Source organism: Hyla sarda, chromosome 2 (assembly GCF_029499605.1).
Source record: "Hyla sarda isolate aHylSar1 chromosome 2, aHylSar1.hap1, whole genome shotgun sequence".
NCBI classification, from domain to species: Eukaryota; Metazoa; Chordata; class Amphibia; order Anura; family Hylidae; genus Hyla; species Hyla sarda.
Window position 1 is genome coordinate 113,924,375 of NC_079190.1, and position 23,988 is coordinate 113,948,362.

Here is a 23,988-nt window from a genome sequence, read left to right on the forward strand (position 1 = left end):
GGCCGAGTCCTTAAGGTGAAAAAGGGCTCAGTCCTTAAGGGGTTAAAGGGCAGAAGGGGCTGAAGGGAATATAATTGAGTTAGTTTAGAAAATATTGTTTGATCACAGGTACTCTAATAGGTGTTCTATAACAAACAGGCGCTCACCTTTATCCTGTGCTTGATCAGCTATGTCCACTCTTATCCTTCTGTTCCCAAGAGACTGTAATAAAGGAGGTGGTTAGTGTGCTAGCTAGGTCACACAGTAAACACACATACATAGAATGAATAATATATATATATATATATATTTTTTTTTTTTTTTCCTCTCTCAACACACACACACACAGCAGATTTAAAAATATATTATACATTCCATGACACATTACTGACAAGTTTATATAATCAGACAATTTGAGTAGTATAAAGAGACAATTTGAGTAGTGTAGCTCAATGGCTAACTGCATTATGGAAAGACAACTTTCTGCTCTGGTCTACTGCAATTGCTGCTATTTAGGATTAAAGAGTACCTGTCACGATCTTGCAATTTTTTTTAAATTCACTCCCCCTATGATAAACCACCCCTTCCCTTATTTATTTTAGTTTTCTACCTCTATACTGTTCTGTATTTTTTACAACTCTACTATACACTGTGCTGAGCTGAGGTCCCGCCTGCATTTCTCGACTTATTTCTGCCAGGCTGCTGCATGAAAATCTGCAAGCAGCGCGGTAGGACCAGTAGAAGGACCCCTGGTGGGAAAAAATTTTTTTAGGGGTTAATTCAACAAAGTAAAAAAAATATATAATTCATTAAAGGGGTAATCCGGTGCTTAGAATAGGGGATAAGATGCCTGAACGCGGAAGTCCCGCCCCTGTGATCTTGCACGTGGCTCCCCATTTGTAATCAGTCCCCGGAGCATGTTCGCTCCGAGTCTGATTACCGGCGAACCCAGGGCCGACGGCGTGTGACGTCACGTCTCCGCCCCCCGTCTGATGTCACGCTCCGCCCCTCAATGCAAGCCCATAGGCTTGCATTGAGGGGCGGAGCGTGACGTCACACGTGGTGGAAGCGTGACGTCACACGCCGTCGGCCCTGTAGTCGCCGGTAATCAGACCTGGAGCGAACACGCTCCGGGGACTGATTATAAACGGGGAGCCGCGTGCAAGATCACGGGGGTCCCCAGCGGCGGGACTCCCGCGATCCTTTGGATAGGGGATAAGATGTCTAAGCACCAGAGAACCCCTATAAGTATATAAGAAAATGTATTAAAATAGGTTAATATACAATATATTTTACTAATGACAGTAACTATTTAAAAGAAAAAAAAGGCTTAAGGCCACACCAGCTGAGAGAACATGACCTCTGAGGGCTGAATCATCTTTCCACAGTGCCAAAACACACCACTGAGTCCCAAAGTCCTACAAATATTAACATCACAAGAACTGTCAAAATTTCCATGGATTGGGCTTCCATGCCAGGGCAGTTTCACACAAGCCTGAGCTCACCATTCACAAGGTCAAATGTCAGCTGCAGTGCTGTAAGGGACACCAGCATTGGACTATGTCAGTGTTTCTCAACCTCCGGCTGTTGCAAAACTACAACTCCTAGCATGTCTGGACAGCCAAATGGTGGCGGCCCTAGCCATGTGAACGCACCTTTAAAGGGGTTATCTGGCAGGAAATGAGGAATGTACTCTATTGCGAACAGTTCCCCATGTGGTGGCCAATGTTGCCATGATAGTGATAAAGAGTACCTGTCTAACTCCACCCTCCCCCTTAGAAAAAATATTTTTGAGACGACACAGAGCTAGAAGTGAAGCATTAGGAAGTGATGGGAAGTGAGAAAAGGTAATCACTTTACTGTTTCCCAGATAATTCCTTTAAACAAATGCACAACAAGCTTTTACCCCCCCTGCTATCAGCATCTGACATCTAATGACTGACATCTGAGCCCACTCCAATGTCTGTCAAATGGTTAAATGCTGTGATCAATAGAGAGAACAGTGTTTAAACCTCAAATGTCGGTAATCCCTGGTGTCTAGGGCAGTGGTGGGCAACCTTTTTTTTTTTCAACTGGGCCAAATCTCGCCAAAACCACAATTGAAATTTATTTTGAGAGCCACATTTTTAAAACCGAAAATACATAGGATGGTACACTGTTTTTAGTTTCAATGGGGGACATGTATCAAAGATTTTACCCCTGTTTTGTGTGTATTTTTTTTTGCAAAATTTTGCGCAAGCCCTTTTTTTGCGCACGTTTTGGTAGAGCATGTCTTCCAGATGTGGCTGAATCAGGGTACCTTGGAGCTGCATATATAGTACACATGGATTTATTACCTGCGTACTTTTCCTTTGCACCAAAAATTTTGACGCACGTGCGTCTTTTTCCCCGTAAATATAAGCCAACTTTAACTGCACGTAGCAAAATCCTTTCTATTTCTGAAGGAAAGTTCTACTAAGGAACCACCAGAATGTTTTTACTTTCCTATCTCAATTCCTCATTTGGTTTGCTTTATATGGCTTTTTACTCCTTGGTTATTCCAAAGCACTTTTAAAATAATTTGCATATAGAATATTTGTTTCCAGTTCAGTTATTCATTAGATCACTTGTATATTGGTATTGTTATTTTATGATCCAACAATTTAATACATTCACATAGGAAATGTTTGATAACTTATCATTGAACAAGTTCCGTCACATTAAAATAGCTTTGTAATCCACTATACACTGTAGATCATTCTCCTTTTATTTTTACAATTTACTGCTTTCCGTTATACTTTTCCCCAGCGCCCGGTAAGATGGTGGCTATCACTGATAGCCAGCCATCTTACCATGTGACCACGCGGGGTTTCATCTCTCCCCCCCCCCCCCCCCCCCCCCCCCCCCATTGATCACTGCTATCAGATGGTCAAATCTGACTAGCTGATAGCAGCGTTTCGCTATCAGAATACTTAGCAGCGCGGTGTGCGAGTCCGGATCACGGGGATCAGGACACACACCGCTCTACTAAGTGTCCCTTACCCGTCCCCCGGCGTCACTTACCCGGCCATGCGGTGTCCTGAGCAGTCCCGGTGCGAGCGGCGTCCTCCAGGCGGTCCCGGGGGTGGTGCATCCCGGGTGTGAGTTTCCGGCAGCAGGGCGGCATCTTCATTGGCAGCAGTGAGATCGCCATAAAGCGATCTCACTGCTGCCTCTGGGAGTTTCAAAACTGCAACTCCCAGCATGCCCAGACAGCCTTTGGCTGTCTGGGCATGCTGGGAGTTGTAGTTTTGCAACATTTGGAGGGCCACAGTTTGGAGACCACTGTATAATGGTCTCCAATCTGTGCTCTTCCAGATGTTCCAAAATTACAAATCTCAGCATGCCCACTCTGTCGAGGCATGCTGGGAGTTGTAGTTCTGTAACATCTGGAAGACCACAGATTGGAGACCATTATACAGTGGTCTACAAACTGTGGACCTCCAGCTGTTGCAAAACTACAACTCCCAGCATGCCCAGACTGCCCAAGCATGCTGTGAGTTGTAGTTCGTCAACATCTGACCCTTCAGATATTGCCGAAATACAACTTCCAGCATGTCTGGCCATGCTGGGAATTATAGTTTTGCAACAACTGGAGGCACACTAGTTGGGAAACATTGTTCATTACCTAACTCTTTTTCCCAACCCGTGTGCCTCCAGCTGTGCCTCCAAACTATAACGCCCAGCATGCACCGACAGACCATGCATGCTGGGAATTGAAGTTGTGCAACAGCTGGAGGCACACTGGTTTGGAAACACTAAGTTAAGTAAAAAACTTTCAAGTGTTTTGCAACCAGTGTGCCTTCAGCTGCTGCATAACTACAACCCTCAGCATGCACGGACTGCCAAAAGGCATGCTTGGAGTTGTAGCAGTATGCCTCCAGCTGTTGCATAACTACAAGTTCCAACATGTCCTTCTGCTGTCACTGCATGCTGAGATTTGAAATTTTTGCAACAGCTGAAGGCACACTGGTTGCGAAACACTGAGTCTGTTTCCATGTTTCGCAACCAGTGTGCCTCCAGCTGTTGCAAAACTACAACTCCCAGCATGCACGGACAGCCAAAGGGCATGCTCAGAGTTGTAGTTTTGCAACAGCTGGATGTCCCCCCCCCCCTCCCCCCAATGTGAATGGACAGGGTACACTCACATGGGTGGAGGTTTACAGGGAGAGCTGCAAGATTGAGATGCAGCAAACTCGCTGCGAATCCCCGCCCGTGTGACTGTACCCCAAAAACACTACACTACACTTAAATAAAGTAAGTAAAAAACACTATATATACACATACCGCTACACAGCCCCCCTCCCCTCCCCAATAAATATGAACAACGTCTGGTACGGCACTCTTTCCAAAATGGAGCCTCCAGCTGTTGCAAAACAACAACTCCCAGTATTGCTGGACAGCCATTGACTGTCCAGGCATGTTGGGAGTTTTGCAACAGCTGGAGGCACCCTGTTTGGGAAACACTGGCATAGAATACCCCTATGTCCACCCCTATGCAAAACCCTAATTTAGGCCTCAAATGTGCATGGCGGTCTCTCACTTTGGAGTCCTGTCGTATTTCAAGGCAACATTTTAGGGTCACATATGGGGTATCGCTGTACTCGGGAGAAATTGCCTTACAGATTTTGGGGGGCTTTTTCTCCTTTTACCCATTATGAAAAGGAACAGTTGGAGTGTACACCAGTATGTTAGTGTATAAAAATAAAATTATTTACACTGACATGCGTCGGGTGTTGCCGCATACTTTACATATTCACAAGAGGTAAATGGGAAAAAAGATCCCCATTTTTTGGAACACAATTTAGCCAGAGTACGGAGATACCACATATGTGGGCGCAAAGTGCTCTGCGGGCGCACAACAAGGCCCATAAGGTAGAGTGCACCATGTACATTTGAGGTGATTTGCACAGGGGTGTCACAGATGTTAAATGAAGAATAAGGACATTGGTATAATTGATGTGTTATAATTGGGTGCAAAAAGTGGTATTATTGTGAGATTAAAATTCTACATAATGAAGAAAAAAAATTCTAAAACCAATAACGAGGACACATTTACTGTTTAGGTGCAGATATGCTGCAGGCAAAGCTCCTACTAAATAGAGCTGCGGTGTAAATTTATGCTCTGAGGAGAATTCTAAATTTAAACGCAATTCAAGAAAGTAGCTGCGCAAGAATGATAAATTTAATGCAGCTGCGCCAAATTTAGACAACAGGCAGAGGGGTAAAAAACTTCTATTATACACTGGAAATGATACATGTCCCCCAATAAGTTTTTATAGAGAATATTCTGCATGCAAGTATCCACATAGGTTGGGAGGATACAAATAACACAACTAATAAAACAAAAACTTTAGAACGATATTTATCGATAACGTTAAATTCCGTAAAATTTGCCTTACAATGTAGAGAAAATTACATCCTGAAAAATTGGGATCTGTGGATGACGCATATATGGCATCTTATGTGTGTGTAAATAGTATTATAAAATTAGTGGGGCTCATCATGGATATTTTAAGCAGGGTTCTCCACCTTGATGGATACACCCAAACAGTAGGCAAGAAGTAAAAAGTAATAAAACAGGCATGCACACATTGCACTGGCTCTGCAGTCAAGTTGAATAAAAGTAAAAAAAATGACAACATAAAATGAAATAAAAATCAAGATACAACTAAAAAAGTACATATAAAAGTATGTGAAAACACACTCAAATAGTCCTCACTGGTACTGTTATATATTGACCTCAGAACCTGGCCACTAACTTATTTTGCTGGCTCCTAGATTACGATATTCCGCAGTTTTATGTCCACACCCCCCTTTTCACATCAACCCTTTTTATGTCAATCCCACAATGTCACATTTCTGCCCCCCTCGTGTCACATTTCTCCCCCCCTACATGATGGCCATCACACCTTTCTTTTTACCCTGCCCTGTTCACATCTCTCATTTCCATAGTTAGGCACACTTAATTCATAATAACCCCCCCCCCCCCACGATGACCATCAGTCACCCCTTTCTTTTTGCCCTGTTCACAGTTCACATCTCTCATATGAATACATAATTCATAATCATCCCCCTCCCTCCATGATGGCCATCAGTCACCCCTTTCATGTGTCTCTCCCTGGCCCTGCCCACATCTCTCATTTCCAAGTTCCAGAGGCATATAGTTCATATTCATCCCCCCCCCCCCCCTCCATTCCCCCCCCAACCCTTCCTTTTTCTGTCACAGAAATTGAGTCCCCAGAGGCAGGCAGGCAGGCCAGGCCATTGCTACACCTACCGGATGACACGCTGCTGATTTGGGAGGCACAGTCTTCTCCTGAGGGCGGCAGACAGAGAGAGGATGCTGCCTCGCCGCGGCGGCACTACACAGAAAGTCACGCCCCCCCAATACCACATGACCCGACTGGAGCTGTGTGGAGCCGGCCGCCGAGGCTGCACACAGGGCGCGCACTGACAGAGGCTAGCTGCAGAATCCTGACTTTTGGGGCGGCTGCCCGAGAGGAGGGAGGGGAGCGGGCGCCCGGCACACAGAAGAGCCGCATTAAAGTGTGTAAAGAGCCGCATGTGGCTCGCGAGCCGCGGCTTGCCGACCACTGGTCTAGGGGACCCATCGGCAGCTATGCAATGTAATCGTGTTCTGCAAACAGGTTTCCTTGGAAGAACCGGGACTTTCCGTTCTTCCTGGTGCTTGGTAAATCGGACACAAAACCGTGGTAGACTACAGTTTTGTGCACGGAAAACAAAAGTAGAAAAACTGATAAGTACAAAAACCCAACCCATTTTGTGCCTCCAGCTGTTGCGCGCTATGCCTGTGCCCCTTCATCGCATATGCCTAGTGGCAGCAGCATACACACACGGTCTCAGTGTCCCTCAATGGAGCCGAACGAGAAAAGATGTTATATCGCGAGGGTCCCGCCGCTGGGGACCCCTGTGATCTCCTGGACGGCAGCGGCATCTGGAACACCTCCTCTCATAGAAGTGAATAGATTGGACATGGCGGCTTGCATCGCCGGTCATTAGGCACGGAGATGTGTCGGCACGGAGATCGCGAGGGTCCCCAGCGGCGGGACCCCCGCGATCGAACATCTTATCCCCTATCCTTTGGATAGGGGATGAGAGGTTTCGAATGGAGTACCCCTTTAATATAGGGGCATAACATTTAAGTTTGAACTTCTGAGACCCAACCACATGTATGTACATAACTTTCCAATTATAGGCCCCGTGCAAATGGCAGTGTAATGCTGCTAAAAAGGAGGCCACGTGATACAGAAGATAAACATCACCAGTCGGGCATTTCACAAACAAACATCTGCTGCTGTCGTGCATGAAACAGTCAGCACTTGCTTTGACGTGCACCTTCCTGAGTCAGCACTATCCCTCTGCATACAGTGACAAAAGAGAACCCCATGGGATAATACCATCCACTCAGCATTTCTAACTTTAGACAACACTAAATGTCAGGAGAAGTGGACTTGTTGGTGACTGAAAATGATCTGACAGATCTAGGGTAGAAGATGAGTGAAGTTCAGACCTCCACTGATTCTCAGATGGGTTCCTCACTCATTACACCAACTGCAGCCATTAAAAGAAGGTGTCCTATTAGGATATTCACTGTTCCTTTATCCTATAATCCTACTTGACCAAAATTCTACATGCTTCCACATAATACTACAAAGGCCTAGCTCAGTGTTTCCCAAGCAGAGTGCCTCCAGCGGTTGCAAAACTACAACTCCCAGCATGCCCGGACAGCCTTCGGCTGTCCAGGCATGCTGGGAGTTGTAGTTTTGCAACCGCTGGAGGCACCCTGCTTGGGAAACACTGGCCTAGCTGATGGTGGCCACTAGGAGCTGATCTTTGTGATAATATTTACACCCCGAGTACGCCGCTATTTTGGGGCTTGGGCACTATGTCAACAAACAAAAGATGGCGGAAGTAATGTGGTTCATCTACCCGACAGCTCTCTCAGCTGTCCCCACTTCTTACCTTTTTGGTCACACTTTATTCCTTTTTTGGAGGCAGGATGAACAGCAATTGTGGCACTGCTGTTATTTAAAATTTATGGCGTTCAACATGCAGATCAAACATAGGTTTATAGTCACTGGCCAACATTTATCATTGTCTTTAGACTTTCTTGTGTCTAGAAAAGGCGCAAGCAGGGTTTATTTGCGCCTTTTGGTTTACACATTTCTGCTGATATTGAGTTACAATCCACATGATATAGAAGGGTTATATGAACTACGCCTTTTTGTTAAAAGGTGCAAAAAAGGTGCAAAGCCACTGAAAAGTCTCTAAAACTACACCAGCCCAGACTTAGCTTAGTTTTTTTGGTCTATGTGAAGAGTGAAAATTCTGAAAATGTGACCTGTACAAAATTTATGAAATGCTCTGCAACCATTTAATAAATTTGGTGCTCTTACACATTACCAGCACACACAAAAAATAAAGGTGTAGAGAAATGCTTCACTTACATCTACAATGATAATTGCCGGCCACTATGTATGTGGGAATACAAATTATATGTATGTATTTTTTTTTGTTTTACTTTTCACATAAGGCAGTGTGTAAGGAGAAAATGGAAGAATTTTGTTTTACACATCGACATTGACCCCACAATCATTTTTCATGGCAGTGTATTAGGTCATTTAGTGTAAGTGCTGAAAGGCAACCTAGTCACAGGGGCTAACAGGTATGGCAAGAAGGCAGACCTAAGGGCTATTACTATGCCCTCAGCTTCCATGAGTTTCAGGTAGGGCAATGGGCTGACAGCACTTCCTTTGTCTGGTTGTGAGTGACAACATCAAAGTTGTGTATGCAAGGCTTAGCACGTTAGCGCGGGCGAGGTGGGGGGTGGACTAGGAGAGGGTGTCAAGTGTGTTCGGAGGTAGGTGTAATCAAGAAGTTCTTTATCACACCCCCTCATCGTCCTAAACACAAGGTTTATTCATTTAAAGCACAACTATCGGAAAATCCAGATTGACACCAGTTTTCTTCCTTGTAAAGATTGGCCCATTGATTTATCAAACCTTGTGAGGGGAAAAAAGAGAGCGATATTCCCCCAGCAGCCAATCACAGCTCAGCTAACTAGCTCTGGTAAAGTGAAACCTAAGCTGTGATTGGTTGCTATGGAAAAACCATTCAATTTTTTCTCACAGTTTGATAAATCTGGGCCAATGAGATATCTGCTTTCTTACTTACTTCTTCATTAAGACTTAAAGCCCGCAGAAGAGAATCCAGGTCATCAAATTCTGCATAGCCAAAACCTTTTAATCTTTCTGGATTGCTAGGCTCCTTGGGTAAACGGACAGCACTAATCTACAAGTGAGAAGAAAAAAAAACAAAAAGTTCATTTAAGGCACCAAAATTAATGCATGGGTAAAATCCTTAAGGTACTGCTACTATTAAAGATGAAGTGTTAAAGGAAATCTGTCACCAGTGTCACCTGCACTAACCTGTCACTACCGACAGGTAGTGCAGGTGACACTGATGACAATTGTACTTCCCTTGTCCCGTTTGGTGAAGGGGATCTCCGGTAATCATCTCCGTTAGCTTCAGCTCAGGGCCCGGCTTGGGGCATGGGCGGAGCTTAGTGACGTCAACGTTGATGCTCTCTAGCAGCGGGACCCAGCAGAGAACAGCAGCGGTGACATCCCTAAGCTCTGCCCAAGCCAGGCCCGGAGCTGAAAAAAATAAAAAAAAAAACGGAGAAGATTACCGAAGATCCCCTGCACGGAACGGGACAAGGTAAGTATCGTTGTCATCAGTGTCACCTGCACTACCTGTCTGTACCACCAGGTTAGTGCATGTGACCATGGTGACAGATTTCCTTTAAGGCATAGTGTTATAGCATTGTTTTTATCTGTACAAAAGGTAAATATGCAAACTGCAGGCAAAGTAGCCAAGTGCAATAGGATCCACTTAAAAGTTAGGAAAAACTGTAATAAGAGCATCTAGTAAGTGTTCTAGAGTAAAGGGGGTTGCCACTATAACCGATCATTTTTAAAGACTGAGTTGCCATAAGAGTATAATAAATGAAAGTACCTGAAGAAAAGGTTATAAAACAAAAACGACCCATTGCCCACCCTATCAAAACAAGTACCGCTCCTCACTGGTCTGTATTTATTTGTGAATTTATGGTAATTTCACAACACAGCCATTTAGCCCCAAGACAAGAACAGATCTTACCCTAAGCATGTCCATTACTGCCTGGCAGGTACATACTAAAATCACCTTATCATGGATAACCCCTTTAAGTGTCATAGCAAAGGGTCTGAATACTTGGGTCCATGCAAGATTTTAGTTTTTAATAAATTATCAAAAATTTCAAAAATTTGATTTTCACGTTCTTACTGTGGTGTACTGAGTGCAAAATGATGGGTGAAAAATATTGATTTTTTTTTTCTTATTTTAGCAAAAGGCCACCTTAAAAGATTTTTCAGGAAAGAGGAGATAAGGGCTGGAGACCAAGCTGGCCGGCAGCTTCTCTGAAGGATTTCACTGTTAAAGGGGTACTCCCGTGGAATATTTTTTTTTATTTTTTTTTAACTGGTGCCAGAAAGTTAAACAGATTTGTAAATTACTTCTATTATAAAAATCTTAATCTTTCCAGTACTTATTAGCTGCGGAATACCACAGAGGAAATGGTTTTCTTTTTGGAACACAGAGCTCTCTGCTGACATCTCTGTCCATTTTAAGAACTGTTCAGAGTAGGAGAAAATCCTAATAGCAAACATATGCTGCTCTGGACAGTTCCTAAAATGGACAGAGATGTCAGCAGAGAGCACTGTGGTCATAATGTCAGCAGACAGCTCTGTGTTCCAAAAAGAAAACCATTTCCTCTGTAATATACAGACCCTAAAAAGTACTGGAAAGATTAAGATTTGTATAATAGAAGTAATTTACAAATCTGTTTAACTTTCTGGCACCAGTTGATAAAAAAAAAAAAAAAAGTTTCCACAGCAGTGACACAGCAGCCAAGCTTTACCAGTGAAAAAAAGGCAGTAGCAGAAGAGAAACTAACAAACATCTTTTAAATGGAAAACTGTCACTAAACTCCCCCCGCACTAACCAGAGGTACTGGCTGGTAGTGCAGGGGACACTGATCAATATGCTGCTTTCCATGCCCAGATCCGTCCAGCTGTTTGCCCGTTACCTTCATTATTCCTGATATGCAAATGATCTAACTGGCACGGGCGGGGTTACATGCCTCCATCTGGCACTGTGACATCAGCGCCGCTCATCCACAGCACCACCCGGCTTAGGAATATTCATCCCCTCCCTCTACAGGACTCCACCGCGATGAGGCCGCTTCCGGGTGTACACCATGAAGTGGCCTCAGCGCAGTGGAGTCCTGTACAGAGTGGGGAGGACAGAGGGCGGAGGGAGGTGATGAATATTCATAAACCGGGAGGTGCTGTGGACGAGCGGCGATTACATCAGTGCCAGATGGAGGCATGTAACCCCGCCCGTGCCAGAAGATCATTTGCGGACGGATCAGAGCATGGTAGCCAGCATATTGATCGGTGTCCCCCGCACTACAAGCCAGTACCTCTGGTTAGTGCGAGTGGAGTATAGTGACCGTTTTCCTTTAAGGCCATGTTCACACAATGTATTTTCTACTGTAATTGTAACTGTAAATAAAGAAAGCACAGGTTATTTCACATTTATATATCCTTTTTTTCCAGTTTCACTGTGATATTTTGTTACTCTGGCTGTTATTTATTATTTACGGTAGCAAATAATGAACAAGCTCAATTACCAAGACAATTTTATACAATGTGTGCACTGACAATGCCATGAACTTACATAAAACAAACATCTGTCATTTTAACTCAGTTTTACACAGTTTAAAGGGGTTCTCCACCATAAGGTGATTTTAGTACGTACCTGACAGGCAGTAATAGACATGCTTAGGAAGGATCTGCGCTTGTCTTGGGACTAAATAGCTATGTTGTGAGATTACCATAACACTGTGGTTAGCTTTTTGTGAACTGGTATATCCTGCGAGTTTCCTTTTTTGCCTATAAATCCCATAATTCCATTTTCCTCCCTCCGACACATCAACCACCCCACCCATTGAAACATAAATGAGCTGCATCCATTCAAAAGACCTGTGGTTTTCAATGAGTGTGCCTACGGCTGTTTCATTAGTTGCAGATTGATCTCTCTCCCACCAAGCGATCGCTCCACCCATTGTAGCAGACTGGCTCAGTCATCAGCTGACTAGTGAGTCAGGTCTCGGCTGCATTGCACCCTGGGAAAAATCTAAGACAACAGTAATTTTGAATGCTGTTAAAAATAAATATTGGGGTGAAAATCCCATAAGAATTGTGAGAAAACCGTCACACACAGGTACAGACACTATATTATGAACTACACTAACTTTACAGCCCCCGTAGCATAGTCAAAAAAAAAAATCCTGAAATAGCCCTTTAAACATAGCCTTACAGCAGATGTGCTACTCTAAGGAGTATAAGAAATCCCTTGTTTATAAAGGTATAAAACCTTTAGATATATGCCTACTATCTTCAGGTAAACCAACTTTTAGAAAGAGATATCACTTACATTTAGTCCCCTGAAAAATTTCTGGATGGATTCCTCACTAACATCATAAGGAAGGTTTCCAAGGAAAGCAGTGAAGGGAGGATTTTTAGGGAGTCTACTTCGGTCGACATTAGGTTCACGTGCAGCTCGAGGGGCAGTGGGAAGGATGGATCGATCAATCGCGTGGCCCCTGTATGAATCATCCTCATTACTATGCCACGTGGTTGAGACTGAAAGAAAGTTTTCCAAAACAAAGTTAAAAAATAAAATATGTCAGGTAAAACTGAAAAAAAAAAAAAAAAAAAAGTACACTGCTGTACAAAAAAAAAAGTACACTGCTCCAGTGCACATTGGAGGGGGGATTCATCATTGGTCCTACACTGTTTTGGTGGTAAATTGTACCACATTTTTACACCGAGTGAAAAAGTCAGAAAACTTGTGCAACTAATTCAGGAAAATGAGGCCCCTTTCACACTATAAAATTCATCCATTTTAAAGATCCGTTTAATGTTCAGTTATGAAAACCCTTAAAATCGTCCGTGTTCCAAAATTCCATTATAGTCTATGGGATTTTTACATTATCAGTTTTATACCGTCATAGCCAGTTATTAATAACGAACGTTATTTTGTGACGGAAGAAATAGTGCGGAACAATATAACGGGTGTTTAAAATGGATGAATTTATAGTGTGAAAGGGGCCCAACTTGAATGTAATGAGGCATGGCTTTTTGCAGTACTTGGCAAGTTATCAACTTCAACTTTTTATTTTTTAACTTTGTTGCAAAATATTTGTGTAAACACTCAAAGTTATGCACAATCTCCCGCCAGCCTGAATCACGCTTCGAAACATGTCTTCATCTAAGCTACCTTAGCTATTTATGAAGAACGTGAACCTCTTTGATAAATGTGGGAAAAGTACATATGATGTTCCTCCAGGCAAAAACAGGAGAAAAAAAGAACTTGATTTACATAGACAATGATAAATTCTTTCCCTTCCCATTGTTCTTTTATACAATTATACTTCATTTAAAAATGTTTGCCATGCAATATTGGCTTCCTCTGGAAAAGAAGCATATCACTGGGGGTTAGAAAAGCAGCAGGCCAACACTACAGACTGCTCTTTATAACCAAGCTGCTATTATATACAGCAGTGTGCCTCCAGCTGCTACAAAACTACAACACCCAGCATGCCTTAATCTGGTTCCAGGGGTGGATATAACAGGCGTCACCACATCTTTAGTGGGCTAGTAAAGGGGTACTCTGGTGGGAAAACAATTATTTTTTTTTAAATCAACTGGTGCCAGAAAGTTAAACAGATTTGTAAATTACTTCTATTTAAAAATCTTAATCCTTCCAGTATTTATTAGCAGCTGTATACTACAGAGGAAGTTGTATTTCTTTCTGGAGTTCTTTCCTGTCTGACCACAGTGCTCTCTGCTGACACCTCTATCCATGTCAGGAACTGTCCAGAGCAGGAGAGGTTTGCTATGGGGATTTGCTTGTACTCTAGATAGTTCCTGACATGGACAGAGGTGTCAGCAGAGAGCACTGTGGTAAGAAAGAAAATAATTTCAGAAAGAAATACAACTTCCTCTTTAGTATACAGCAGCTCATAAGTACTGGAAGGATTAGGATTTTTAAATAGAAGTAATTTACAAATCTGTATAACTTTCTGGCACCAGTTGATTTAAAAAAAAAAAAAAAAATTCCACCGGAGTACCCCTTTAAGTAGGAGGGACCCTTATACCCATGGCAAAGTGAAGGAAAACCATTCCCTAAATCAGTGTTTCCCAACCAAGGTGCCTCCAGATGTTGCAAAATTATAACTCCCAGCATGCCTAGACAGCCTTCGGCTGTCTGGGCATGTTGGGAGTTATAGTTTTGCAACAGCTGGAGGCACCCTGGTTGGGAAACACTGATATACAGTGAACTGCTCTTTATAACCAAACTGCTATCATATACAGTGAATAAAGCTAAACATGTTTTACAGAGTTGATGTGTTGATAACAGCCTGGTTCTTTGCCTAGAGCAGAGACGGCAGATGCTTTAAGTAGAAACACTTACCATCTCCTTCCAGGTCATCGGTCTCATCAGCCCAACTGACTGGTTTTGGGGCATAGGAGGTGGTGCTGGGACCGCCACCACCACCGCCGCCTCCACCTCCTCCTCCTCCTCCACCACCTCCACTACTCCCATCATCTGCTAAGAAGTCAGTGAGGGTCAAAGTCTTCCCCTTCTTGTTCTTCTTCTTAGCTGTAAGGTTGGAAAATTTTAAAAAGATAAGTCACTTACAGCAGGAATAACAAAGCTGCATTAAATTCCTGTATGAAAATAAATGAGGAAGAGGAGAATGACTTTGCACATAAAAGTAATTACACAAAAGAGGGCTAAAAGCATCACAATATAATATAAGAAACTGTTAAATATATTAGTGTTCATAGAATTAAGAAGAGTTGCAATGTTACTGGAGGAAAAAAAAAAGTTTTTGTTTTTTGAGCATCCATACCACTGTCCCCTCTGCTTTCATATAGTACAGTGGTCCCTCAACATACGATGGTAATTCGTTCCAAACGGACCATCAATTGTTGAAACCATCGCATGTTGAGGGATCCGTGCAATGTAAAGTATAGGACAGTGGTCTACAACCTGCGGACCTCCAGATGTTGCAAAACTACAACACCTAGCATGCCCGGACAGACGTTGGCTGTCCAGGCATGCTGGGTGTTGTAGTTTTGCAACATCTGGAGGTGCGCAGGTTGTAGACCACTGTTAGAGGAAGTAGTACTCACCTGTCCCCGCCGCTCCGGACCCTCACCGCTGCCCTGGATGTCGCCGTCCATCACTGTCACCGTGTCCCCGAGGTGTCCCCGACGCTTCGGCATGGCCTCTGCTTCCCCGGCATCCTCGATCTCCTTCGCCGCCATCATGTCGCTACGTACGCCGCTCCTATTGGATGACGTGACGGAATGCACAGCGACGTGATGACGTCGATAGAGAGCGCCGACGATGCAGGGGATCCCGAAGAAGATGCTCCGGAGCCCCGAGGACAGGTAAGTGATCGTCAGCGGACTACACGGGGCACCATAAACGGCTATCCGGTGGCAGCTGAAGCAGTCTGCGCTGCCGGATAGCCATTTATGTAATGGCCCCGACATACAAAAGTATTGTATGTTGATGCTGCCTTTAACATGCGATGGCCTCTGAGTATGTCGGGGCCATCGTAGGTCGAGGGGTCACTGTATAGCCTTCCTTTCAATTTCGCCACACAAATAGTATTTTTTTGGTCGTGCCTTACATTTTATGGTAATATGAGTGATTTCACTACAAAGGACAACTGGTCGCGCAAAAAACAAGCCCTCATACTAGTCTTTGGATGAAAATATGATTTTTAGAAGTAGTCTAGGAGGAAAAACGAAAATGCAAAAATAAAATTGGCCTGGTCCTTAAAAGGGTAAAGGTCTAAAGGTGCCAAGTTGACAAAATAAGATGATTTTATCCAAAATAATATGTTGGGTAACATTTAAAAGGAGTATTAACATCTACACGCCTTTGGCTTTCTAGACATGCTGGGAGTTGTAGTTTTGCAATAGCTGGGAGCAAACTGTTTAGAAAACCCTGGTTTATGGGCCAGAAATGAATGATACGGGCAGCTAATGTGGAGCTCAGGGAATTTGTTAAAAAAGGGGCACAACAGCAATTTCATTGGAGACCTTATGTCATTGGAAACACAAGTTAAACAGATGCTACGGTCACAGGCTTGAGAAGGAATACTCCCAACTCAGCAGTTAGTGCGTAGAAAAAATACCAAGTAGAAATGACTGACTACTATACTGAACATTTTATCTGTCAGCCCACAGCAATGCACTGAGCTTAGAGATAATGCCCTGCCCATGGACAATTCATTACTAGTCCTATACCAGAGACATTTCTCTACAACTGTCCTTCAGCTGAACTCTCCAGCTATGTCCAAACTAAAGCCTATGGGGGAAAGGAAATGTTGCTAAGTTGCCCATAGCAACAAGATCACTTTCATTTTTCAGAGGCCTTTTCAAAAATGAAAGTAGTGATCTGACTGGTTGCTATGGGCAACTCAGCAACTTTTCCTCTTGACAGGTTTTGATAAATCTGCCCCATATGTCCATTTAGTCTTCAAACATGGAGAAAAGCAATTCCGCAGTCCCCTTTTCAGCTTGGAAATTAATTATCAGGTGACATATGAAATCAAAGTTTGAAAGATTTAATTTTTTTTGATGCTGACATATGTAAAGCCTAGGGCAGTGTTTCCCAACCAGTGTGCCTCCAGCTGTTGCAAAACTACAACTCCCAGCATGCCCGGACAGCCTTCGGCTGTCCGGGCATGCTAGGAGTTGTAGTTTTGCAACAGCTGGAGGCACACTGGTTGGGAAACACTTGCCTATGGTATTGCTGAAGAAGCCACTTACAGCATTTGGCCATCATTGGCAGTACCAATGCAATGCATATTCTCAGCCATCACACAGGGGCACTCAACGTCTGTTCTGTGGAGTGACAATAAGTTGTCATTATGGGAAAATATGCAAGTCTAAATTCTTAAAGGGGTACTGCGGTGGAATATTTTTTTTTTAAATGAACTGATACCAGAAAGTTAAAGGGGTAGTCCAGTGGTGAAAAACTTATCCCCTATCCTAAGGATAGGGGATAAGTTTGAGATGGCGGGGGGTCCGACCGCTGGGGCCCCCTGCGATCTCTCTGTACGGGGGCCAGGCTCTCCGGCCAGATAGCGGGTGTCTACCTCCGCACGAAGCGGCGGCCGACACGCCCCCTCAATACATCTCTATGGCAGAGCCGGAGATTGCCGAAGGCAGCGCTTCGGCTCTGCCGTAGAGTTGTATTGAGGGGGCGTGTCAGCCGCCGCTTCGTGCGGAGGTCGACACGCCCCCTTCCCGCGGGCTGTCGGGGTTCCGTACAGGAGATCGCAGGGGGCCCCAGCGGTCGGACCCCCCGCGATCTGCAACTTATCCCCTATCCTTAGGATAGGGGATTAGTTGTTCACCACTGGGTCACCATTGGACTACTCCTTTAAACAGATTTGTAAATTACTTTTATTAAAAAATCTTTACCCTTCCAGTACATTTTAGCAGCTGTATGCTACAGAGTTAATTCTTTCCTTTTTTGTCTTGTCCACAGTGCTCTCTGCTGACACCTCTGTCAGTGTCCAGAACTGTCCAAAGCAGCATATGTTTGCTATGGGGATTTTCTCCTGCTCTGGACAGTTCCTGACATGGACAGGTGTCAGCAGAGAGTACTGTGGACAAGACAAAAGAAATTCAAATAGAAAAGAATTTCCTCTGTAGCATACAGCTGCTTAAAAGTACTGGAAGGGTAAAGATTTTTTAATAGAAGTAATTTAAAAATCTGTTTAACTTTCTGGCATCAGTTGATTTAAAAAAAAAAAATTAAAATAAAATGTTTTCCACCAGAGTACCCCTTTCACCCATTAACGACGCAGGACGTAAATGTATGTTATGGGATAATGTCCTCAAAAAGAACAATACTGACACTAAATGGGAGACTTTTAAAAATATCTTACATTTTCACTGTAAGATATACCGTATATACCTTATGGGAATAAAAGGGTTAGAAATTAAAGAAAACCAATATGGATGAATAAAAATGTTAAGGGGGCAATAAATGACAAAAATAAAGCATTTCAATTACTAAAACAGGATGGCAGTCAAGAAGCATTAAAAGCTATTGAGAAAAATGTAAAATATGTAAAAAACAGATAAAAGCCGCAAAAATAGAGACAGAAAGACTCAATGCTAAAGAGTAAAACTAACCCCAAAATGTTCTTTAACTATATAAATAACAAAAAGGTCAAAAATGAAAGTGTAGGCCCTTTAAAAAATGATGAGGAAGAAATTATAAACGGGGATCAGGAAAAAGCAAATATATTAAACAAATTCTCCACTGTATTCACTGAGGAAAATGAAATGCCAGGTGAAATACAGTGTGATAAGGTAAACTCCCCAGTACAGGTCACCTGTCTAACCCAGGAAGAAGTACAGTGCCACCTAAAAAAAAAAAAAAAAATAGAAAAATCACCAGGTCCAGATGGCATTCACCCCCATGTTCTAAAGGAATTAAGTAATGTAATAGACAGACCCCTATTTTTTAATATTCAGGGACTCTATAGTAGGGATCGACCGATATCGTTTTTTTAGGGCTGATACCGATAATCGGTGGAGGTTAGGCCGATAACTTATACTGAGAGGGGGGGCGGGGGCGGTCGCGGTGCATTATCGGCAAGGCAATTGCCGATACCGATAATGCCCAAAAATCATGATTATTGGCCAATAATATTGGCCAAACCGATAATCGGTCGATCTCTACTCTATAGTGACAGGGACTGTTTCCCAGGACTGGCGCATGGCAAATGTGGTGCCAACATTTAAGAAGGGGTCAAAAGGTGACCCTGGGAATTATAGACCTGTTAGTTTAACCTTGGTTGCATGTAAATTGTTTGAGGGTTTCCTAAGAGATGCTATTTTGGAATATCTTGATAAAAATAAATGTATGACCCCGGATCAGCATGGATTTATGAGGGATCGGTCCTGTCAGACTAACCTAATCAGCTTTTATGAGGAGGTGACCTCCAGACTGGACCAGGGGGAAATCGCTGGATGTTGTATATCTGGATTTTACCAAAGCATTTGATACGGTGCCACATAAAAGGTTGGTGCATAAAATGAGAAGGTTTGGGTTGGGGAGAATGTGTGTAAGTGGGTAAGTAACTGGCTCAATGATAGGAAACAGAGGGTGGTTATTAATGGTACTTATTCTGATTGGGTGACTGTTACTAGTGGGGTACCACAGGAGTCCGTCTTGGGTCCTGTCCTATTTAATATATTCATTAATGACCTTGCAGAGGGGTTGAATAGTAAAGTAGCAATCTTTGCAGATGACCCTAAACTCTGTAAAGCGGTAAACACTATAGAGGACAGTGCACTGTTACAAATGGATCTGGATAGGTTGGAGGTTTGGGCTGGGAAGTGGCAGATGAAGTTCAACACTGATAAATGTAAGGTAATGCACATGGGGAAGAAGGTAATTGCCGATACCGATAACGCCCAAAATCGTGACTATTGGCCGATAATATCGGCCAAACCGATAATCGGTTGATCCCTAATAAATATATCGGGGGACAGTACAGAGATCTCTCCCATGATCTATTTATACCCAGGACTGTATCAATAACAAGGGGGCATCCTCTAAGTCTAGAGGAAAGAAGGTTCCTACACCAGCACAGACGGGGGTTCTTTACTGTAAGGGCAGTGAGACTGTGGAATTCTCTCCCGGAGGAGGTGGTCATGGTGAACTCTGTAATAGAGTGCAAAAAGGGTCTGGATGCATTTTTGGAGAATAACAACATCACTGGTTATGTATACTAGATTTATAGGGACAGAAGGTTGACCCAGGGATTTATTCTGACTGCCATATTTGGAGTCGGGAAGGAATTTTTAACTCTAATATGAGGGTTTTTTGCCTTCCTCTGGATCAACTCAATAGGGACTTATTAGGGTTATAGGTTGAACTTTATGGACTCTGGTCTTTTTTGAACCTTATGAACTATGTTACTATGTCCTGGTGAGGTGGTACTTAACGCACCAGGACGTACATTTATGTCCTATACATAACCGCGAGCATAGGTGCGATGCTCGGGTCACGCTCCGCAGGTCCCGGCTGCTGATAGCAGCCAGGGACCCGCCGGTAATGGCAGACATCCGCAATCGTGCAGATGTCTGCCCTTAAACCCTCAGATGCTGTGATCAATTACAGATCACGGCATCTGCAGTGTCACTAAAATGGATGATCGGATCACCCGCAGAATGGCCGCGACGATCCGATCATCCAGAACGGCAGACGGAGGTCCCCTCACCTGCCTCCGCCACCTTCCATAGGTCTTCTGCTCTGGTCTGCGATCGTGCATAGTGCTAAACAGTATTCTCAATTGAATGATTGCTATAAATCTATGTCCTATGGGGACTATTAAAATGTAAAAATAAAAAGGAAAAAAAATGTGAAAAACCCCTCCCCCCAATAAAAATTTAAATTGTCCCATTTTCTCCCAAAAAAGTGTAAAAAAAATGTTTTATATACATATTTGGTATCGCCGCGTGCGTAAATATCCGAACTATTAAAATAGGTTAATGATAATGTACGGAAAACAGTGTGAATGTAACAAAAAACTATAGGTCTTCAAAATAGGGGGGTTTTAAACATACTAATTTGGTTAAAAAGTTTGCAATTTTTTAAGCGTAAGGGTAATAGAAAAGTAGGTTATCATGGGTATCATTTTAATCATATTGACCCAAAGAATAAAGAACACATGTCATTTTTACCATAAATTGTATGGCGTGAAAACAAAACCTTCCAAAATTAGCAAAATTGTGGTTTTCTTTTTAATTTACCCACACAAATAGTATTTTTTGGTTGCGCCATACATTTTATGGTAAAGTGAGTGATGGCATTACAACGGACAACTGGTCGCTCAAAAAACAAGCCCTCATACTAGTCTGTGGATGAAAATATAAGAGTTATGATTTTTTGAGAGAGGATGAAAAAACGAAAACTTAAAAATAAAATTGTCTGAGTCCTTAAGGCCCAGATGGGCTGAGTCCTTAACCCCTTAAGGACTCAGCGTTTTTCAGTCTTTGCATTTTAATTTTTTCCTCATCACCTTCTAAAAATCATAACGCTTTAAATTTTGCACCTAAAAATCCATATCATGGCTTATTTTTTGCGCCACCAATTCTACTTTGCAGTGAGTCATTTTACCAAAAAAATCCATGGCGAAACGGAAATAAAAATCATTGTGCGACAAAATTGAAGAAAAAAAATTTCATTTTGTAACTTTTGGGGGCTTCCGTTTCTACGCAATTCATTTTTCAGTAAAAATAACACCTTATCTTTATTCTGTAGGTCCATACGGTTAAAATGATACCCTACTTATATAGGTTGGATATTGTCGTACTTCGGAAAAAAAGCATAACTACATGCAGGAAAATTTATATGTTAAAAATTCTCACCTTCTAACCCCTATAAAACGTTTTTATTTTTCCGCGTCCGGGCTGGTATGAGAACTCATTTTTTGCGCCGTGTTCTGAAGTTTTTATCGGTACCATATTTGTATTGATCGGATTTTTTGATTGTTTTTTATTCATTTTTTCATTATATAAAAAGTGACCAAAAATACACTATTTTGGACTTTGGAATTTTTTTGCGCACACGCCATTGACTGTGCAATTTAATTAACGATATATTTTTATAGTTTGGACATTTTTGCACGCGGCGATACCACATGTTTATTTTTATTTACACAGTTTTTTTTTTTTTTTTTAATGGGAAAAGGGGGGCGATTCAAACTTTTATTAGGGAAGGGGTTAAATGACCTTTATTAACTTTTTTTTGCAGTGCTATAGCTCCCATAGGGAGCTATAGCACTGCACACACTGATCTCCTATGCTGATCCGTACAAAGCTATGGCTTTGCAGGGATCAGTCAGATAGGGGCTCGATTGCTCAAGCCTGTAGCTCAGGCTTGGAGCAATCAATCGACGATCGGACGCCGCGGAGTCAGGTAAGGAGACCTTCGCCTGCGTCCCAGCTGATCCAAACATCGCGATTTTATTGTGATGTCCCAATCAGCCCGACTGAGCTGCCGGGAAGCGTTTACTTTCGTTTTCAGACACGGCGGTCAACTTTGTTTGCCACGTCTGAAGGGTTAACAGCACGCGGCACAACGATCGATGCCGCACGCTGTTAGCCCAGGGTCCCGGCTATGATTAGCAGCCGGGACTGTCCCGGTGTGATGCAGGGTCACGGTGTGACCCCGTTTTTCACACTGGGACCGGGCTCAGGTCGTACAGGTACGCCCTGAGTCCTTAAGCGGTTAAAGGAGCACTCCAGGATAAGGGTTTAAATGTAGCTTATGCAGTGATCTTTCAGTCTATAACAAAAGCAGTAATATATTACCAATCCCCTGCTGATGCTTCCCTGTTTTCCATTTGCTGAGCTCCAGCAGTGATGGGTCATGTATGGACAGAACAATGATGGAGCTGAGATCAGAGGCAGACTAGGGAAGCACTGGCATGGGAGCAGATTTGTAATATGTTTACTATTTGTCATCTATAAAAATATTATTAAGTTTGATAGCCCTTTTGAGCCACACACTATACATTCAGACTGCCTGCTCGATATGCAAAAGCTGCTCCCTGCTTAGATCAGCTGAGACACTGCTGCAGGGGTCAATGTTGACTTTTTAACCCCTTAAGGACTCAGCCCATTTTGGCCTTAAGGACTCAGACAATTTAATTTTTACGTTTTAATTTTTTCCTCCTCGCCTTCTAAAAATCATAACTCTTTTATATTTTCATCCACAGACTAGTATGAGGGCTTGTTTTTTGCGCGACCAGTTGTCCTTTGTAATGACATCACTCATTATATCATAAAATGTATGGCGCAACCAAAAAACACTATTTTTGTGGGGAAATTAAAACGAAAAATGCAATTTTGCTAATTTTGGAAGGTTTTGTTTTCACGCCGTACAATTTATGGTAAAAATGACGTGTGTTCTTTATTCTGAGGGTCAATAAGATTAAAATGATACCCATTATTACATACTTTTATTTTATTGTTGCGCTTAAAAAAAATCACAAACTTTTTAACCAAATTAGTACGTTTATAATCCCTTTATTTTGATGACCTCTAACTTTTTTATTTTTCCGTATAAGTGGCGGTATGGGGGCTCATTTTTTGCGCCATGATCTGTACTTTTTTTTGATACCGCATTTGCATATAAAAAACTTTTAATACATTTTTTATAATTTTTTTTTAATAAAATGTATTAAAAAAGTAGGAATTTTGGACTTTTTTTTTTTCGTTCACGCCGTTCACCGTACGGGATCATTAACATTTTATTTTAATAGTTCGGACATTTACACACGCGGCGATACCAAATATGTCTATAAAAAAGTTTTTTACGCTTTTTGGGGGTAAAATAGGAAAAACGGACGTTTTACTTTTTTATTGGGGGAGGGGATTTTTCACTTTTTTTTACTTTTACATTTTTTTACATTTTTTTTTACACTTGAATAGTCCCCATAGGGGACTATTCATAGCAATACCATGATTGCTAATACTGATCTGTTCTATGTATAGGACATAGAACAGATCAGTATTATCGGTCATCTCCTGCTCTGGTTTGCTCGATCTCAGACCAGAGCAGGAGATGCCGGGAGCCGCACGGAGGAAGGAGAGGGGACCTCCGTGCGGCGTTATGAATGATCGGATCCCCGCAGCAGCGCTGCGGGCGATCCGATCGTTCATTTAAATCGCGAACTGCCGCAGATGCCGGGATCTGTATTGATCCCAGCACCTGAGGGGTTAATGGCGGACGCCCGCGAGATCG

The 23,988-nt window shown here is 42.7% G+C and overlaps 1 protein-coding gene across 2 annotated transcripts in view; it reads right to left on the reverse strand.

Moving 5' to 3' along the window:
* Positions 1-23,988, reverse strand: part of EIF4B (eukaryotic translation initiation factor 4B) — a 60,565-nt gene that overhangs the window by 26,307 nt on the left and 10,270 nt on the right. For both annotated transcript variants that reach the window (XM_056555333.1, XM_056555332.1), the window contains exons 2-5: positions 14,605-14,793; positions 12,562-12,770; positions 9,196-9,312; positions 147-201 (exon numbers count right to left, since the gene is read on the reverse strand). In XM_056555333.1, coding sequence (XP_056411308.1) covers positions 147-201; positions 9,196-9,312; positions 12,562-12,770; positions 14,605-14,793 — 570 coding nt within the window. The remainder of the gene's footprint in view (positions 1-146; positions 202-9,195; positions 9,313-12,561; positions 12,771-14,604; positions 14,794-23,988) is intronic.